Source organism: Neomonachus schauinslandi, chromosome X, assembly GCF_002201575.2.
Source record: "Neomonachus schauinslandi chromosome X, ASM220157v2, whole genome shotgun sequence".
NCBI classification, from domain to species: Eukaryota; Metazoa; Chordata; class Mammalia; order Carnivora; family Phocidae; genus Neomonachus; species Neomonachus schauinslandi.
Window position 1 is genome coordinate 40,493,755 of NC_058419.1, and position 16,023 is coordinate 40,509,777.

At 34.6% G+C, this 16,023-nt stretch overlaps 1 protein-coding gene across 1 annotated transcript in view; it reads left to right on the plus strand.

The window, feature by feature from the left end:
• RBM41 (RNA binding motif protein 41) overlaps positions 1-16,023 on the plus strand; it is a 53,719-nt gene that overhangs the window by 23,006 nt on the left and 14,690 nt on the right. The window contains exon 6 of the mRNA XM_021678199.2: positions 10,994-11,397. Coding sequence (XP_021533874.1) covers positions 10,994-11,397 — 404 coding nt within the window. The remainder of the gene's footprint in view (positions 1-10,993; positions 11,398-16,023) is intronic.

Consider the following 16,023-nt stretch of genomic DNA (forward strand, 5'->3'; position numbering starts at 1 on the left):
TGGACATGAATTTTGGGGGGATACTATTCAAGTCAGTATACTGAGTTATCTCCTTATGTCCTACTCACTTTTTTTTAAAAATATTTTTTTAAGATTTTTTAAAATTTATTTGACACAGAGAGAGAGCACAAGCAGGGGGAGCAGTAGAGGGAGAGGGGGAAGTAGGCTCCCTGCTGAGCAGGGAGCCCAACATAGGGCTCAATCCCAGGACCCTGGGATCATGACCTGAGCCAAAGGCAGACGCTTAACTGACTGAGCCACCCAGGCACCCCTAAAAAAATATTTTTAATAAAGATCGTGCCAGAGAGTACTTAACACATACGGTCAGTCGAGTCAAGAAATCAAACGTTGCCGATACTCCAGAAGTCCTTGTATGCTCTTCGGAAATCACATCTCCCTGCCTACCAGATATAACCACTGTCCTGACTTGTGATAATAATTTCTTTGCTTTGGGGCTCCTGGGTGGCTCAGTCGGTTAAGCGGCTGCCTTCGGCTCAGGTCATGATCCCAGGGTCTGGGATCGAGCCCCGCATCGGGCTCCCTGCTCAGCAGAGAGCCTGCTTCTCCCTCTCCCTCTGTCTGCCGCTCTGCCTGCTCGTGCTCTCTCTCTCTCTCTCTGTTAAATAAATAAATAAAAATCTTTAAAAATAATAATAATTTCTTTGCTTTTCTTTATATTTTTACCACCCATACATACATCATTAGACAGTGGTTAGTTCTACTTGTTTTTAGGCATTATATCAATGAATTGTACTGTATGTATTCTATTGGGTCTTCCTTTTCTACCTACTGTTATTTTTGTGACATTCAGCCATATTACAATGTATAGCCATAGTTCATTCACTTTCACTGTAGTATAGTATTCCTTTATATGGACATATTGACATTTATTTATCCATTTTACTGTAGTTGGACATATGGGTTGTTTCCACTTGGGGGAGCTGTAAGTATCAGTCCTGTTACTGTGATCATTTTTGTAAATGTATCCTGGGACACATGTGCAGGAGTTTCTCAGGATATATACCTAGGAGTGGAATTGGAGGGGTGAAGAATTCCTACCTGTTCAACTTTATAGATGTTACCTCTTTTGTGAAGGGATTGTCCCAAGTTAAAAACCCACCAACCATGTGTGAAGAAGGTTCAGGTTGCTCCATATCTTTGTCCACACTGGGTATTGTCGGACTCCAATCTAATGGGTATTTACTTACATTTCGGTATATTATCTTTTCCCTTTCTTAATAACTAGCATTCATTTATATTACTTCTTATTTGTCTAGGGTTTAGTAAAGTCTTGTTTTCCTCAACCTTCTATTTTGAAAAATTTCAAACATGGAGAAAAATTGAAAGAATAGAACACCCACACCCTTCACGTGCATTTACCAACTACTGGCATTTTGCCACATTTGCTATACCTCTGATTTCCTCTACACTAGAATGTGTGTGTGGTTTGTGTATTGCTAAACAATTTCAAAGTAAATTTCAGACATTAAGAAGTTTTACTCTTTTTTTTTAAGATTTTATTTATTTATTTTGACAGAGAGAGAGGGAACACTAGCAGGGGGAGTGGGAGAGGGAGAAGCAGGCTTCCCGCTGAGCAGAGAGCCCGATGTGAGGCTCGATCCCAGGACCCTGGGATCATGACCTGAGCCGAAGGCAGACACTTAACGACTGAGCCACCCAGGTGCCCCAAGAAGTTTTACTCTTAAATACTTCCTTATGTATCTTCTAAGAACATAGACATTCTCCTGTATAATCATAGTATTATGATCACTCTTAAGATATTTAGCATTGTTACACATACTATCTAATATACAGTTTCTAATTAGATTTTTCAATTTTAAATCCAGGATGAGTCAGGGATCACATACTGCATTTAGTTTGCTTTATAACAGTTTTTCTGTGTGTGTGTCTGTCTCTCTGTCTTTCTGTCTGGCAGGCATTGATATTTTTCAGGAATCTAAGTCCAATTTGTTTTGTTTGTTTCATTGTGGTTTTAACTTCCTTCCCTTGATATCTAATGAGGTTGGAAACCCTCTCACACATAATTGACCATTTGGATAACCTCCTTTGTGAAATGGCTATTCAGTTCTTTTGCCCGTTTAGCAAATGTTACCTGAATATCTTTCCATCTGTTTATATCTGTGTCCAGTTGCAGTCTTGGTTCAGAGGTCACTTTAGGCATGTATCGAAGCAGTAGCTCAGCCCCCAAACCCTGGGATATGGCAGATCTCAGTGATCACTACTTACCTTCAGTAGTGCTACAGACAAGAGGGAGCTAGTAGGAAAGTGTTGTGGTTATATGTCCTGAATATTCTATCTCCAAATTTTGTCTCTCATCTTACATGCATTTCTTATAAATTTGTACAAGTTCTTTATTATTGTGGATACTTGCTCTTTGTTGGCTATATGTGTTGAAAATGCCTGTTCCCATTTTGTGGCTTATCATTTCATTCCCTTTACGGTGTCTTTTGATGAATAAAAGTTCTTCATTTGTATGTAATAAAATCTATTAATTTTTCTTTCTACTTTGTGATTTTTGCACTTTGATTAATGAATCCTTCCCTACATGAGCTCAGGAAGATACTGTTCTTTATTCTGAAGGCTTTATGTTTTTGCCTTTCCCATTTAAGTCTTTGATCCACCTGGAATTGATTTCTGTATATGGTATAAAGTAGGATTTCAGGTTTTGTTTTGTTTTGTTTTTTACCATATAAATAACCCTCTATCCCAACACTATATTTTGGAAATGTCCCTGCACTGTTGTTGTATTGCTAGCTCTGTCATCTGTCAGGTGTTCACGTATGCATGGGTGTTTTTATGGGTTCTCTCTTTTGTTCTTTTGGTCTTTTTGGCTATCAGTATATTAGAACCAGTATGACAGTTTAGCTTTTTAATGTCTTGATACAATAAAAAAACAATTCCTTCCACCTTGTTCTTCTTCAAAAGTGTTTTGTCTACTTTTGATACTTTGCTTTTCCATGGAAATTTTAGAATCAGCTTGTCAAGTTACACACACACACACACACACACATACACACACACACCCTTTCCCTTACATGATTTCGACTGAGATTCCATTGAGTATTTAAATGAATTGAGGACAATTGACATATTTACAGTATGAATCTTCAGCTCTTCAAAGGTGAATATGCTATATCTTCTCATTCATTTAATTATTCTTTAATGTCTTTTAATATATTTTTCCTATTTTCTGTTCTAACATTTTGTGAGACCGAATAGTTTTTTTCTTGATTTTTCAACAACTTCATTGAGGTATGTAATTTATATATGGTAAAATTCACCTATTGTTAGTGTTCAGTTAGGTGATTTTTAGTAAATTTATTGACTTATGCAATCATCAATACAATCCCATCTTAGGACATTTCCATCACTCTGCAAAATTCCCATGAGCGTATTTGCAGTAGATCACTCCCACGCCTACCCCAAGCCTTCTCTCTCTATAAACTTGTATCTAGGTGTTTCATATAAATGGAATCTTAACAATATGGGATCTTTGGTATTTGGCTTCTTTCAGGTAACGTGTTTGCAAAGTTCGTTCATGTTGTAGCCTGTATCAGCAGTTCATTCCTTTTTATTACTAAATAATTTTCCATTCTATAGATATATACTGCATTTTCTTTATCTTTTCACTGCTGATGGCATTTGGGTTGTTTCCAATTTTTGGCTACTGTGAATAATACTACAAACATTCATGTCCAAGTTTTTGAGTAGATATGTTTTCATTTCTCTTGAGTGAGTGGAGTTTCTAGGTCATATGGTAACTCTGTATAACTGTTTGAGGAACTGCCAAACTGTTTTCCAATGTGGTTACATCATTTTACTTTTTCTTCAGTAATGTGTGAGCATTCCTACTTCTTTACATCCTTGCCAATGCTTGTTATTCCCCCCTTTTTTTTTTAACAGCCATACTAGTGGGTGTGTACTAATATCTCATTGTGGCTTTAATTTGAATTTCTATAATAACAAATATTCATGAATATTTTTCATGTGTTTATCAGCCTTTCTTATGTCTTGTTTGATGAAGTGTCTATTCAAGTCTTTTACCCATTTTTTGATGGGGTTGTTTTCTTAGTATTGAGTGGTAAGAGTTCTTTACATATTCTGAATACAAGTATTTTATAAGTTATATGATTTGCAAATATTTTCTTCCAGTCTGTAGCTTGCCTTTTTATTTTCTTAATGGTGTCTTTTGAAGGACAAAAGTTTTTAATTTTAATGAAGTTCCATTTATCGATTTTTTCCTTTTGGTATCATATCTAAGAAATTGTTGCTGAACTCAAGGTCAGAAAGATATTCTCCTGTGTTTTCTTCTAGAATATGTATAGTTTTAGCTCTTACAATTAGATCTGTTATCTGTTTTGAGTTCATTTTTGTGTGAGAGATAAAGATTCTAAGTTCATATTTTTAAATATGCATATCCAACTGTCCCAGCGCTATTTATTGTAAAGACTATTATTTCCCCCATTGAATTGTTTTGGCACCTTTCTGGAAAATCAATTGACCGTAAATGTAAGGGTTTATTTCAGGACACTTGTTTTGGTTCCATTGATGTATGCACCTATCCTTATACTCTGAATGTCTTTATCTTTATATAAGTTTTGAAATCAGGTAGTGTAATTCCTCCAACCTCATTCCTGTTTTTCAAAATAGTTTTGGTTATTCTAGGCCCTTTGTATTTCCATGTAAATTTTAGAAGCAGCTTGTCAGTTTTTCTATAAAAAAGCCTGCTGATATTTGGTAAGGATTGTATTGAATCTATAATTCAACTTGGGGAAAACTGCCATTTTAATAATATTGAATATTCTAATCCATGAACATGGAATGTCTCTTCCTTTATTTAGCTCTTCTGTAATTTATTTCAGCAATGTTGTATAGTTTTAAGTTTACAAATACTATATTTTTACTAATTCTTAAATGTTTTTTCATTCTGATGCTCTTGTGAACAAAATTGTTTTATTTCATTTTCTGATTGTTACATACATGTCCATAGAAATACAGTTGATTATTGTATATCTATCTTGCATTCTTGATCTTGTAATTTTTTTATTCTAGTAGCTTTATTGTGGATACCTTGGGATTTTCTACATAGACAGTTATGTTGCCTATGAATAAGGCAGTTTTACTTCTTTCTTTCCAATTTGTATATCTTTTCCTTTTTTTTTTTTTGTCTCCTTGCACTGTCTAGATCCTTCAGTACAGTGTCAAATAGAAGTGGTGAGAGCAAGCATCCTTGCCTTGTTCCCAGTCTTAGGGGGAAAACATTCAGTTTTTAACGATAAACTATGATCTTAGCTCTAGGTTTTTTGTACATGATCTTTAGCATTATAGTACATTACTTTCCTGTGGGTGCTATAACTAATTATTATAAACTTAGTGGCTTAAAGCAACTGATTTCTTCTCTTACAGTTCTAGAGGTCAGAAGTTGTAAAATCAGTTGTCCATAGGGTTGCCTTCCTTCTAGAGTTCTCTAGGGGAGCCTTTTCCAGTGTCTAGAATCCACCTGTAATTCCTTGTCTCATGGCCCTTTCCTCACATTACAGCAACCTCTACTTCCATTACTACATCTACTACTCTGTCTCTGACCCTCCTGCCTCCATCTTGATTATATTGGACCCACCAGCATAATCCAGGATAATCTCCCTAACTCAAGATCTGTAATTTAATCACATCTGTAGAGTCTCTTTTGCCATGTAACATTTTCATAGATTCCAGGAATTAGGATGTGGACATTTTTAGGGTGTCATTCAGCCTAACATATGCAGGCTGAAGTTGTTCCCTTCTATTCCTACTTAATCGAAAGTTGTTTTTTTTTTTTAAATCATGAATGGGTGTTGGATTTTGTTTAATGCTTTTGCTACACTCCCCTATAGTGATCATGTGGTTTAATGTTTTAATCTATCAATATGATGTATTATATTCATTGGGTTTTTTTAGGTAATAAACCAATCTTTCATTTCTGGGATAAATTCCACTTATATGTGTATCATCATTTCTATATATTGCTGAATTAGGCAGACTTGCTAATATTTTGTTAAGGATTTTTGTGTCTGTTCATGAGGGATATTTGTGTTTTCTTCGTTTGTGATGTCTTTGTTTAGCTTTGGTTTCAGTATAGTATTGACATCATAGAATAAGTTGGAAAAGATTCCCTCCTCTATTTTCTGAGAGTGTTTGTGCATGATTGATATATTATTTCTTTAAATATTTGATAGAATTTACCAATAAAGACATCTGGAATTGGACTTTTCTTTGTGGGTAGACTGTTGATTACTGACTCAACTGATTTACTTATTGTAGGTTTATTCAGCTATTCTCTATTTTTGAGTCTGCTTGGTAATTTGTATCTTTCTATGAATTTGTCCATTCATCTAAACTTTCTAATTTGTTGGCCTAAAGTTATTTATAGTAATCCCTTATAATCATTTCCATTGCTGTAGTGTCAGTAATGATGCTCCATCTTTAATTCTTGATTTTAGTCATTTTTGTCTTCTCTCTTATTTTTGTGGTTGGTCTAGCTAAGGGTTTGCCATTTTGTTAAACTTTTCAAAGAATCGGCTTTTGGTTTCATTGATTTTTCTCTATTTTTCTGTTTTCTCTTGCACTGATTTATTCCTTAATCTTTATTATTTTCTTCTTTTTCCTTGCTTTGTGTTTAGTTTGCTGTTTTTCTAGTTTCCTTAGTTTGGAAGCTCAGATTATAGGTTTAAAAACATTCTTCTTTTCTGATATAGGTGTTTAAAACTGCAAATTTCTCTCAACATTGTTTTAGTTACATCTATAAATTTAGATATGCTATGTTTTCCTCTTCATTTAGTTGAAAATATTTTTTAAATTTCCTTTGTGAGTTCTTTGACCTATGAGCTATTTAGAAGTGTATTGTTTAGTTTCTAAATATTTGTGTTTTCTCAGAATTCTTCTAGCAGTGGATCTCTAATGTAATTCCATTGTGGTCAGATAGTTTGTATGATTTCAGACTTTTTAAATTTTTTGAGACAGTCCCCACTTTGGGGCCCTCACTCTAATATCAGCATGATAGATTCCCTCACTTTCTTTAAGTCATATCTCTCAAATGTCACTTTCTCAATGAGAGTTACCAAGACCAACATTAAAATTGCAACTACCACTACTACAACCCTCTAGCACTTCCAATCACCCATTACACTGCTCTATTTCTTTTCATAGCACTCATAACCTTCTGACATACTGTATAATTCACTGAACTCTATGAAGATAGGGATCTTTGTTTTATTTACTGATATAGCCCAAGAACCTAGAATAGTATCTGAATCCTAATAGTCACTGAATATATATTTTTGAATGTATACATTAGAATATTTATCCACTTGGTCATATATAGCTGAAATTTGTTGACTTTCGTTAGAATGTAGTATTTCATTATATAAACTGACTACAATTTTATAATTGATTCTTAGATGGACATTTATATTTTTGCCAGTATCAGGCTACTTTAAATAGTACTGATCTAAACATTATGATGATTTTATCCTGGTACACATATGCCTAAGCTTCTCTAGGGTATATATGTAGGAGTGGAACTGATTGGTCATATTACCAGCATATATTCAACATCAGTAGATAATGTTATAGTGATTTGCACTATGGGTGCACAGTCCTACCAGCAATGTATGAGGGTTCCATTTGCTCTACAATTTCACTGACATGTGATATTGGTGTTCTTTTTAATTTTTTTTTAAACACATTATTTATTTTTTTTTAATGTTTTATTTATTTATTCATGAGAGTCAGAGAGAGAGAGAGAGGCAGAGGCAGAGGGAGAAGCAGGCTCCCCGCCTAGCAGGGAGCCCAATGCGGGACTCGATCCCAGGACCCTGGGATCATGACCCAAGCCGAAGGCAGACGCTTAACCATCTGAGCCACCCAGGCGCCCCTTTAATTTTTTGCCAGTATGGCAGTTTTCTATTAATATCCCAACCCCTTCTTAATTAGCATTTCCCTGAATTCTAATATGGTTGAACATTTTTGCATATATTTATTAGCCATGTATATTTGCTCTTTTGTGAGGCATATTTTCAGTTGTCTCCCCCTTTTCTTAATGGTTCTTTACCAGTTATTTGTGCAGCAAATATCTTTTTCCATTCTATGACTTTTCTATCTCTTTATGATATTTTTAATGAACAGAAGTTTTAAATTGTAATGTAATTGAATTTGTCAATATTTTCCTTAGGTTAATGCTTTTGGGGTCTTAAGAAATCCTTCTATAAATATTCTTATACCTTGCTGGTGGAAATGCAGAATAATACAACTACAGAGTGGAATTTAACAATATTAGGAAAAATTACATACACATTTACCCTTTGTCTCAGCACTGCCACCTCTTGTAATCTGTTTCAAAGACATACTGGAAAAATACAAAATCCTGTATGCACAAGGCTGTTTGTCAAGGTCTTATTCATAAAAGCAAAAAAGACTGGATATAGCACTAATGTGTCTCAGTAGGGGAGTAGTTGAATAAATTAGTACATCCACACAGTAGAGTACTGTGAAGCTATTAAGGGGAAGGGGAAGAGCTCTACACGTTAATATGTTATCTCCAGGATGTATTGTTAAGTGTAAAAATGTAAGTTGTAGAACAGTGTTTATAGTAAGTTACCTTTTATATAGAAAAGGGGTGTAAATAATGAGTTATATAGATACACACATATATGTGTTGTGTATGCACACCTATCTGCTTATATTTTCAAAAAAGAAATAATGGAACCATAATGTCAAAACCTAATAAAAATTATACTTATGGAAAAGGAAAGGAATGGGATAAGGGGACAGAGATGGAGGTGAGACTTCTGTGAAGGTACTGTATAACACAGTTTTCACTTTAGACTCATATAAGTGTTCTGCATAATATAAAAAATAATAAAAAAGGAAAATAATCAATTCCTAAAATTCATAAGTAATCTGAAGCACATGAACCTAACTATAAATAAAGTTGGTAACATAACCATACAGAAAAAAAACAATTATGTAAAGTGACTTTAGAACAACATTTGTACATTCCTAATGGGATATATTTTAAGGACAAAAATAACTGCAAAGACATATAAAACTGTATTCAGTAGTTTTATCATTAATAGTTACATTAGTATTGTTACTGACATTTTAAAATTCTATAAATATGTTATAGGAAAAAGCTAATAAATAATTTTGTTAATATCATCGAGCCAATATTTTAAGCATATGTGAAAAGAGATATAAGTCTAAAATCAAGGAGTTTGAGTAAAAAACTTGTAATCTTAAATTTAAAGTGGAAATACCAGTATGAACTCATGATTTATTTTTCTTTTAAAAGAATTTCCTAGCTTTGTCCACTGAAAAGGCCTAGAAGCAACAACAACTCAACAGCTATGAACACACCTAGCAACACATTGTGGTTTCTAAATACTATTTCCCATTAAAAGGAGCCAGGGGTCCTTGGAGAGATAATCAGGTTTGAGTCAGGAAATATTCAAAATGAACTTGTGACATCTTGCTGTGCCAAAAAACTGGAAAGCAACACAGGAGCCAATTTGAAGGGACTTACTGGTCCCAAGTAGGATAATTTGTCCACTAAAAAGAATAAATATTACATTTAATTGAAACACATCAAACATATGAAAGTGATCTCACAATTATACTAAAAATAATCATTGGTCACCACTGGAAATTTCTAAGGTACCAACTCATTACTCTCATAGTTGGTAAATACTGGGAAAAAATCAAGCATTTCTCCTGCCTTTCCTGTATGAACTATATATGGGGAAACCAAATAGTTGACGGTAAGTTCATTATAGAATTCCAGATAATAAATACAAAAGAAATAATAGGATTAATAAATTCAAAATAAATAATATAATTAGAGGAGCTCCATTTTGCAACTTCTTAATAAATTAACAGATCTAGGCAATGGTCATCAATGGATGCAAAACCCATTAGGTGAATGGGAAAATTTTATAATGGAGGGATCAGACTAACACCACCTGAATCTGCTGATCAACTTTAACGTCATTAAAGTGGGACCACCAAACATTATGTGTCTTATGACATGATGTAATAGGAAGTACACATCTATCTATGTATGATTGTTGCCTAAAATATTGAACCTGAATCTAATCAAACCTCTAGATCAGCACTATCGTAATGCAACTTTCCACAATGATGTAAATGGTTTCTATGTATTCTGCCCATTATGGTATCCACTAGCCACATATGGCTGTTGAGCATTTGAAATGTGACTAGTTTAATTGGGGAACTGACATCTAAAACATTAATTTAAGTAGATTTGTGTGGCCAGTGACTATTATATTAGATAGCATAGCTCTAATTTTAACTGCCAGTTTGTAAGAGATAGAGGGGATTGAAGAACAAGTTAAACAATAACATGAGGAATAATCAGTCAAATTTCATTTGTTCTCTGAACGAATGATGTGGTTCCTCTAATAATTCAATGGGATGGAGAAAAAAATGAGTTGGAGGGGTGGAAAAGAAGGGGCACTGTTTTAAAATTGAAGAGACTTAAAAGATACAACAGCCAAAGCCTGGTTTAGATTCTGCATTGAACAGCCAAGTGTAAAAAGATATCTCTGAGATAATCAGAGCCATTTGAATATGAACTCTGTAGTAGATGATACTAAAAGGATTATTATTAATTTTGTCAAGTGGGATAATGCCATACTAGTTACATTTTTTAATGTCTTTATCAGTTAGGTGCATGTACTTGCATGATTCTGAGAGTGAGTACCTCCTTAAATTTTGCACCTGAGGTGCCTCACTTGCTTCACCATAGTTCCAGCCTTGCTTGAGATGCACTACATTAAAATAGCTGTATACTATTGTCATTTGTCAAACTTGCCCCAGCAGAGTTTCTGTATCTGAGATCCAAGATTTAATTTTTATTTATTTGTCAAAGGTTGTGTTGGTAGGCTTTGTAGAACTTCCCTATCTCTTTGTCTTGATCTAGATGAACCCCAAAAGAAGAACAAAGGTGATCCCATGAACAACCTGGAAAGTTTTTACCAAGAGATGATAATGAAAAAACGTCTTGAAGAGTTCCAACTTATGAGAGGTGAACCCTTTGCTTCCCACTCACTGGTCTCAGCTACATCAGTGGGAGATAGTGGCACAGCTGAGAACCCGTCATTACTCCAGGACAAGGGAAAACAGGCAGCACAGGGTAAAGGTCCCAGTCTCCATGTGGCAAAAGTTATTGATAATTCACCTGAGCAGTGTTGGACTGGGCCTAAGAAGCTGACGCAGCCAATAGAATTTGTCCCAGAAGATGAGATCCAGAGAAATCGTTTGTCAGAGGAAGAGATCCGAAAAATTCCTATGTTTTCTTCATATAATCCAGGGGAGCCAAACAAGGTATAGGCCAAACCAAGAAAAAAAAACATGGGTTGTTTTCCTTTTTCTTTACCTCTACCTAAATTAATACTTTTAAATTAGCTTTGATTATACCAAAGAATCGTGACATAGGCACTGTGATTGTGTTTTTCCTTGACTTTGACTATTAATTCTCTGCGTACTATATAAGTAGCATATTTCCTATGATGTTCTTTGTGGTTTCCTAAGGTCCTAAGCTACCCTTAGAATTTTAAAGAAATCTTGATGAGACTCTAGTCCATATCTACTAGAGGTCCTGAATTGAAGGAAAAGTAACCTCCAGTTTCCTAGGCTAGTAATAAATCAAGTAATATTTGTAAGACCACCCTATCAGGTAGCCATAGTGCCTCTGCAATTAGTCAATAAATAATTGGCCACCTGGTTGTGAGTAGGGTTTACTGTTATTACATGAGTTTTTTTCTTTAGAACGCTCCACCTGGCTTTCATACGACATGACTTTAAATTGCTGATACTAAGCAGCAAAGTGAAAGTGTCTAAGTCTTGAGAAATTGACAAATATATAAGTAGAGTGGTAAACAATCCTTGTTTTATTGAGCACATCATTATTTCACATTATTGGTATATGTTACATCCAGAATGGAAAACTTTATTGTCATGTCACTCAAAGAGGCAACACAAGCCCCTGGAGCATATACTTGGTTGTGTTTAATTTAAAAAACAAAACAAAATAATGTTAGCTTCTGGCTATCCCTGAATTTTAAAAAAATGCATTGTAGATGAGGGATATTAAAGCAGTTTCCTTTGAGTGATTGCAATTCTAATATATTCTTGCTGTTAGTTCAAGGGCAGCTTAATTAGGAAAATAATAGAGCCTTATAGATACACCTGAAGACTTCCATGTATCCCTCACCAATCCCATTTCCCTATCTCCTCTCCAGAGGTAACTACTATCCTGAATTTGCTACTTATCATTCTGATGCATGCTTTTATATTTTTACTACATATTTATATATTAATAAACAACATGTAGTTTTACATATTTTAAAACTATTTAGATGATATCATACTCTATATATCCTTCTACAACTTGCTTTTTTGACTCAATATACATAATGTTTTTGAAGCTTATTTTAATAATATAAGGAACTATGTAGTATTCCATTGTAGAAATATGCTATAATTTATCCATTCTCCTGAAGATATTTTCTTTTTATTTTTGCTATTACAGACAATTCTGCAACAAGCATTGTACATATCTCCTGCTGTATATGTACAAGAGTTTCTCTAGGACAGTTATCAAAACTTTAGGTTGGAATTAGTAGGTCACAACAAGCAGTTTGTTTTAATGAAACAAAATGGAATAGAATAGAAAATATTCTAAGCAGTGATTACTGTTTCTGGAAAGAGCTTTTGGTTTGGTTTTGTGTGTGTGTGTGTGATTATGTATGTGGGCCAGAATGTAAAATGCATTTCTTCCTATAGATTTCAGTCAAAAATGTTGGAAAAATATTGTCCTATTGCAGTGATTCTCAAATGTTAGTATGCATCAGAATCACCTGGAAGTCTTGTTAAAAACAGATTGCTGGCCTCCACCTTCAGAATTTCTTATTCAGTAGACGTGGAGTAGGGCCTGAGAATTTGCATTTCCAATAAGTTCTCATGAGATGCTGATGCTGCTGGTCTAAGAGTGACATTTTAAGAATTACTGTTCTAGATTACATTCCTAGGAGTGGAATTACTGTGATATAGGGTATGTATATATTCAACTCCATGAGCAGGGTTTCAGAAATTTCTTTCAATCCTTGCCAAGACTCTTTAGTATTGGACTTATTATTTTTGCCAGTATAAAATGTTTAAAGGTATCTCATTGATTTAATTTGCATGTTTCTGATTTGCAGTGAAGTTATGCTTGTAATCATACATTTGTTAGCCTTTCAGTAATCTTGTGTGTTTTGCCTGTTCCATTTCTTTGCCCATTATTTGATTGTTTAGTTTGTCATATTATTTACAGAAAAAAAAAAATTTAAATAGGCTCCACGCATCGGCATGGAGCCCAACATGGGCTTGAACTAAGGACCCTGAGATCAAGACCTGAGCTGATATAAAGAGTCAGATGCTTAACCGACTGAGCCACCCAGGTGCCCCAAGAAATTATTTTTAAATTCTGGATATAAACACGTGTTGCTTATTTAGCAAATATATTTGTCCAGTGCATGGCTTATCTTTTAAACATTATTTCTGACGTCTTTTGTTAAGCAGAAGTCTTTCATTTTTTTCATTTTTAAATTTTTTTATTTTATTATGTTATGTTAATCACCATACATTACATCATTAGTTTTTGATGTAGTGTTCCATGATTCATTGTTTGCATATAACACCCAGTGTTCCATGCAGTACGTGCCCCTTTCATTTTAATGTAATCAAGCCATCAGTATTTTATTTGATGGTTTGTGCTTTTTGAGTCATTTTAAGGAAATCTTTCCCTACAAACCAATAAGAAGTATACAAACAACCCAATAAAAATGACCAGAAGATGTGAACAGGCAATTCACAGGGCAGAAAACATGAAGAGCCAATTAACTATGAAGCCTTATTAGTGATCAAAGAAATGCTAAATATAACTACAGTGAAAAACTATTTAATACCCAGGAAGTTGGCATACCTTTAAAGGCCTGACACTGCCAAGTATTGGTGAACATACAGAGTAGTAAGAATTCTAATGTGCTTCTAGGTGAATATAAATGAAGACGGTCACTTTTATGAACATTGTGGCAATTCCTAGTAAAATAGAAGATGCTCATACACTAAAAGTCAACAGTCCCACTCCTAGGCATCTATCCTAGGGGAACTCTTACACATGAACATTAGGAGATTATAAAGATACTCACTGTAGCATTGTTTATAAACAACACACTTGTTCATTAGCAGGAGAATGGATAAAGCATGGTATATTCATAAAACAGAACACTGTACAGTATAGAAAATGAATAAAATAGAACTACAGGTATCAACATGCATGAAACTCACAAACAATATTGAATGAAAAAAGCTACTTGTTTTCAGCTCCAATATTTAAAGTGCCTGGAAGTTGTCACTCTTGTCTTATAACAAGAAAAACAGCTGAACAAAGGAAATAGCAATGACTTTTCTTGGACCCATCAGAGAACTGAAGTCACAGAGTAAACTGCAACCCCAAAATCTGGAGAGACAGGCGATTACAGAGAATCACAGCCCAGATCTGCTTATCAGGAACAATAAACACTGGAGCCATGAACTGGTAGGGACAAGTGGTAACCTTGACAAATTTCTGGAAGCAGAATGTAGATTGTTTGACAAACTCTAGGGGCCTCAGTCTATGAGGGCCCTCACATTTGCATTACTTTTAACTCCAGGAATTCCACTAGGTTCTCAAGGGGAAGGGTCAAGAAACAATCTCCTGTTCCTGGCATGGAGAAGGGAAAAGTAATCATTTTGAAATATATACAGAGCGTCTACCTAACAAAGGGACACCCAGCAAGTGAAACAACTTTACCAAATCCTTCTCCAGCTTGCTAGAAGGGAAATTATCCAACTCCAGATGACTCTAGCCTTCCTATCTCATCTAAGAGAGAAAGAGATAAAATAAGAAAGCTGTGAAACACTTGTGAAGGTTATAGGCTGAGGACACAGGCACACTAAAACACTTGAGACTTAATTATGAGATTACAGAATGTTTCCCTTGCCCCACACTTTCCCACCACATCAATAGGGCTTTGATACAATAACTATGGATTACAGCTGGAAGACTTGCAAGGCTCAGACTCTATTTATGGAGTTTTTAGGGAAACCTAAAAAAACAGGGGAGAAAAAACAAGGACATTAGAAGAAATTGAAACCTCTGACACCTACAGCTAGAGTAAACACTAAACACAGCCAACTCCTGGCCAGATTAACATAAAACCTTATACTAATGCCCTGTTTACCTTAGTTCCTCTTAACTTATACATCATGTCCAGCTTTCAAAAAAAAAAAAAAATCACAAGGCATGCTAAAAGAAAAACCACACTCTGAAGAGACAAAGGAAGCATCAGAACCAAACTCAAGCTCTATAGGTTTTGGAATTACCAGCTATATGGAATTTAAAATAATTATGATTGATATGCTAAAGAATCTATTAGAGAAAATATACAATATGCAAGAATAGATGGGTAATGTAAGCAGATAGATAGAAACTCAGAATCAGAAGGAGATACAAGAAATCAGAAACACTAAAAAGAAATGCTTTTGATACACTCATCAGTAAACTGGGAGTGGCCAAGGAAAGAATCAGTATGCTTGAAGGCATGTCAATAAAAACTTCCCAAACTGAAATGCAAAGAGAAAAATGACTGTAAAAGAATGGAAAATAATATCCAAGAACTATGAGACAATTTCAAATGCTCTAACATACATGCCATTGGAATACCAGAAGGAGAATAAAGAAAAGGAACAGAAGAAATAGTTGAAGTAGGAATGGCTGAGAATTTTCCAAGATTAATGACAGACACCAGACCACAGATCCAGGATCTAGAAAGACAATACCAACCAGGGTAAATACCCCCAAAATACACCTACGCATATCATGTTCAAACACAAAAAACTGAGACAGAGAAAATCTTGAAGACACCC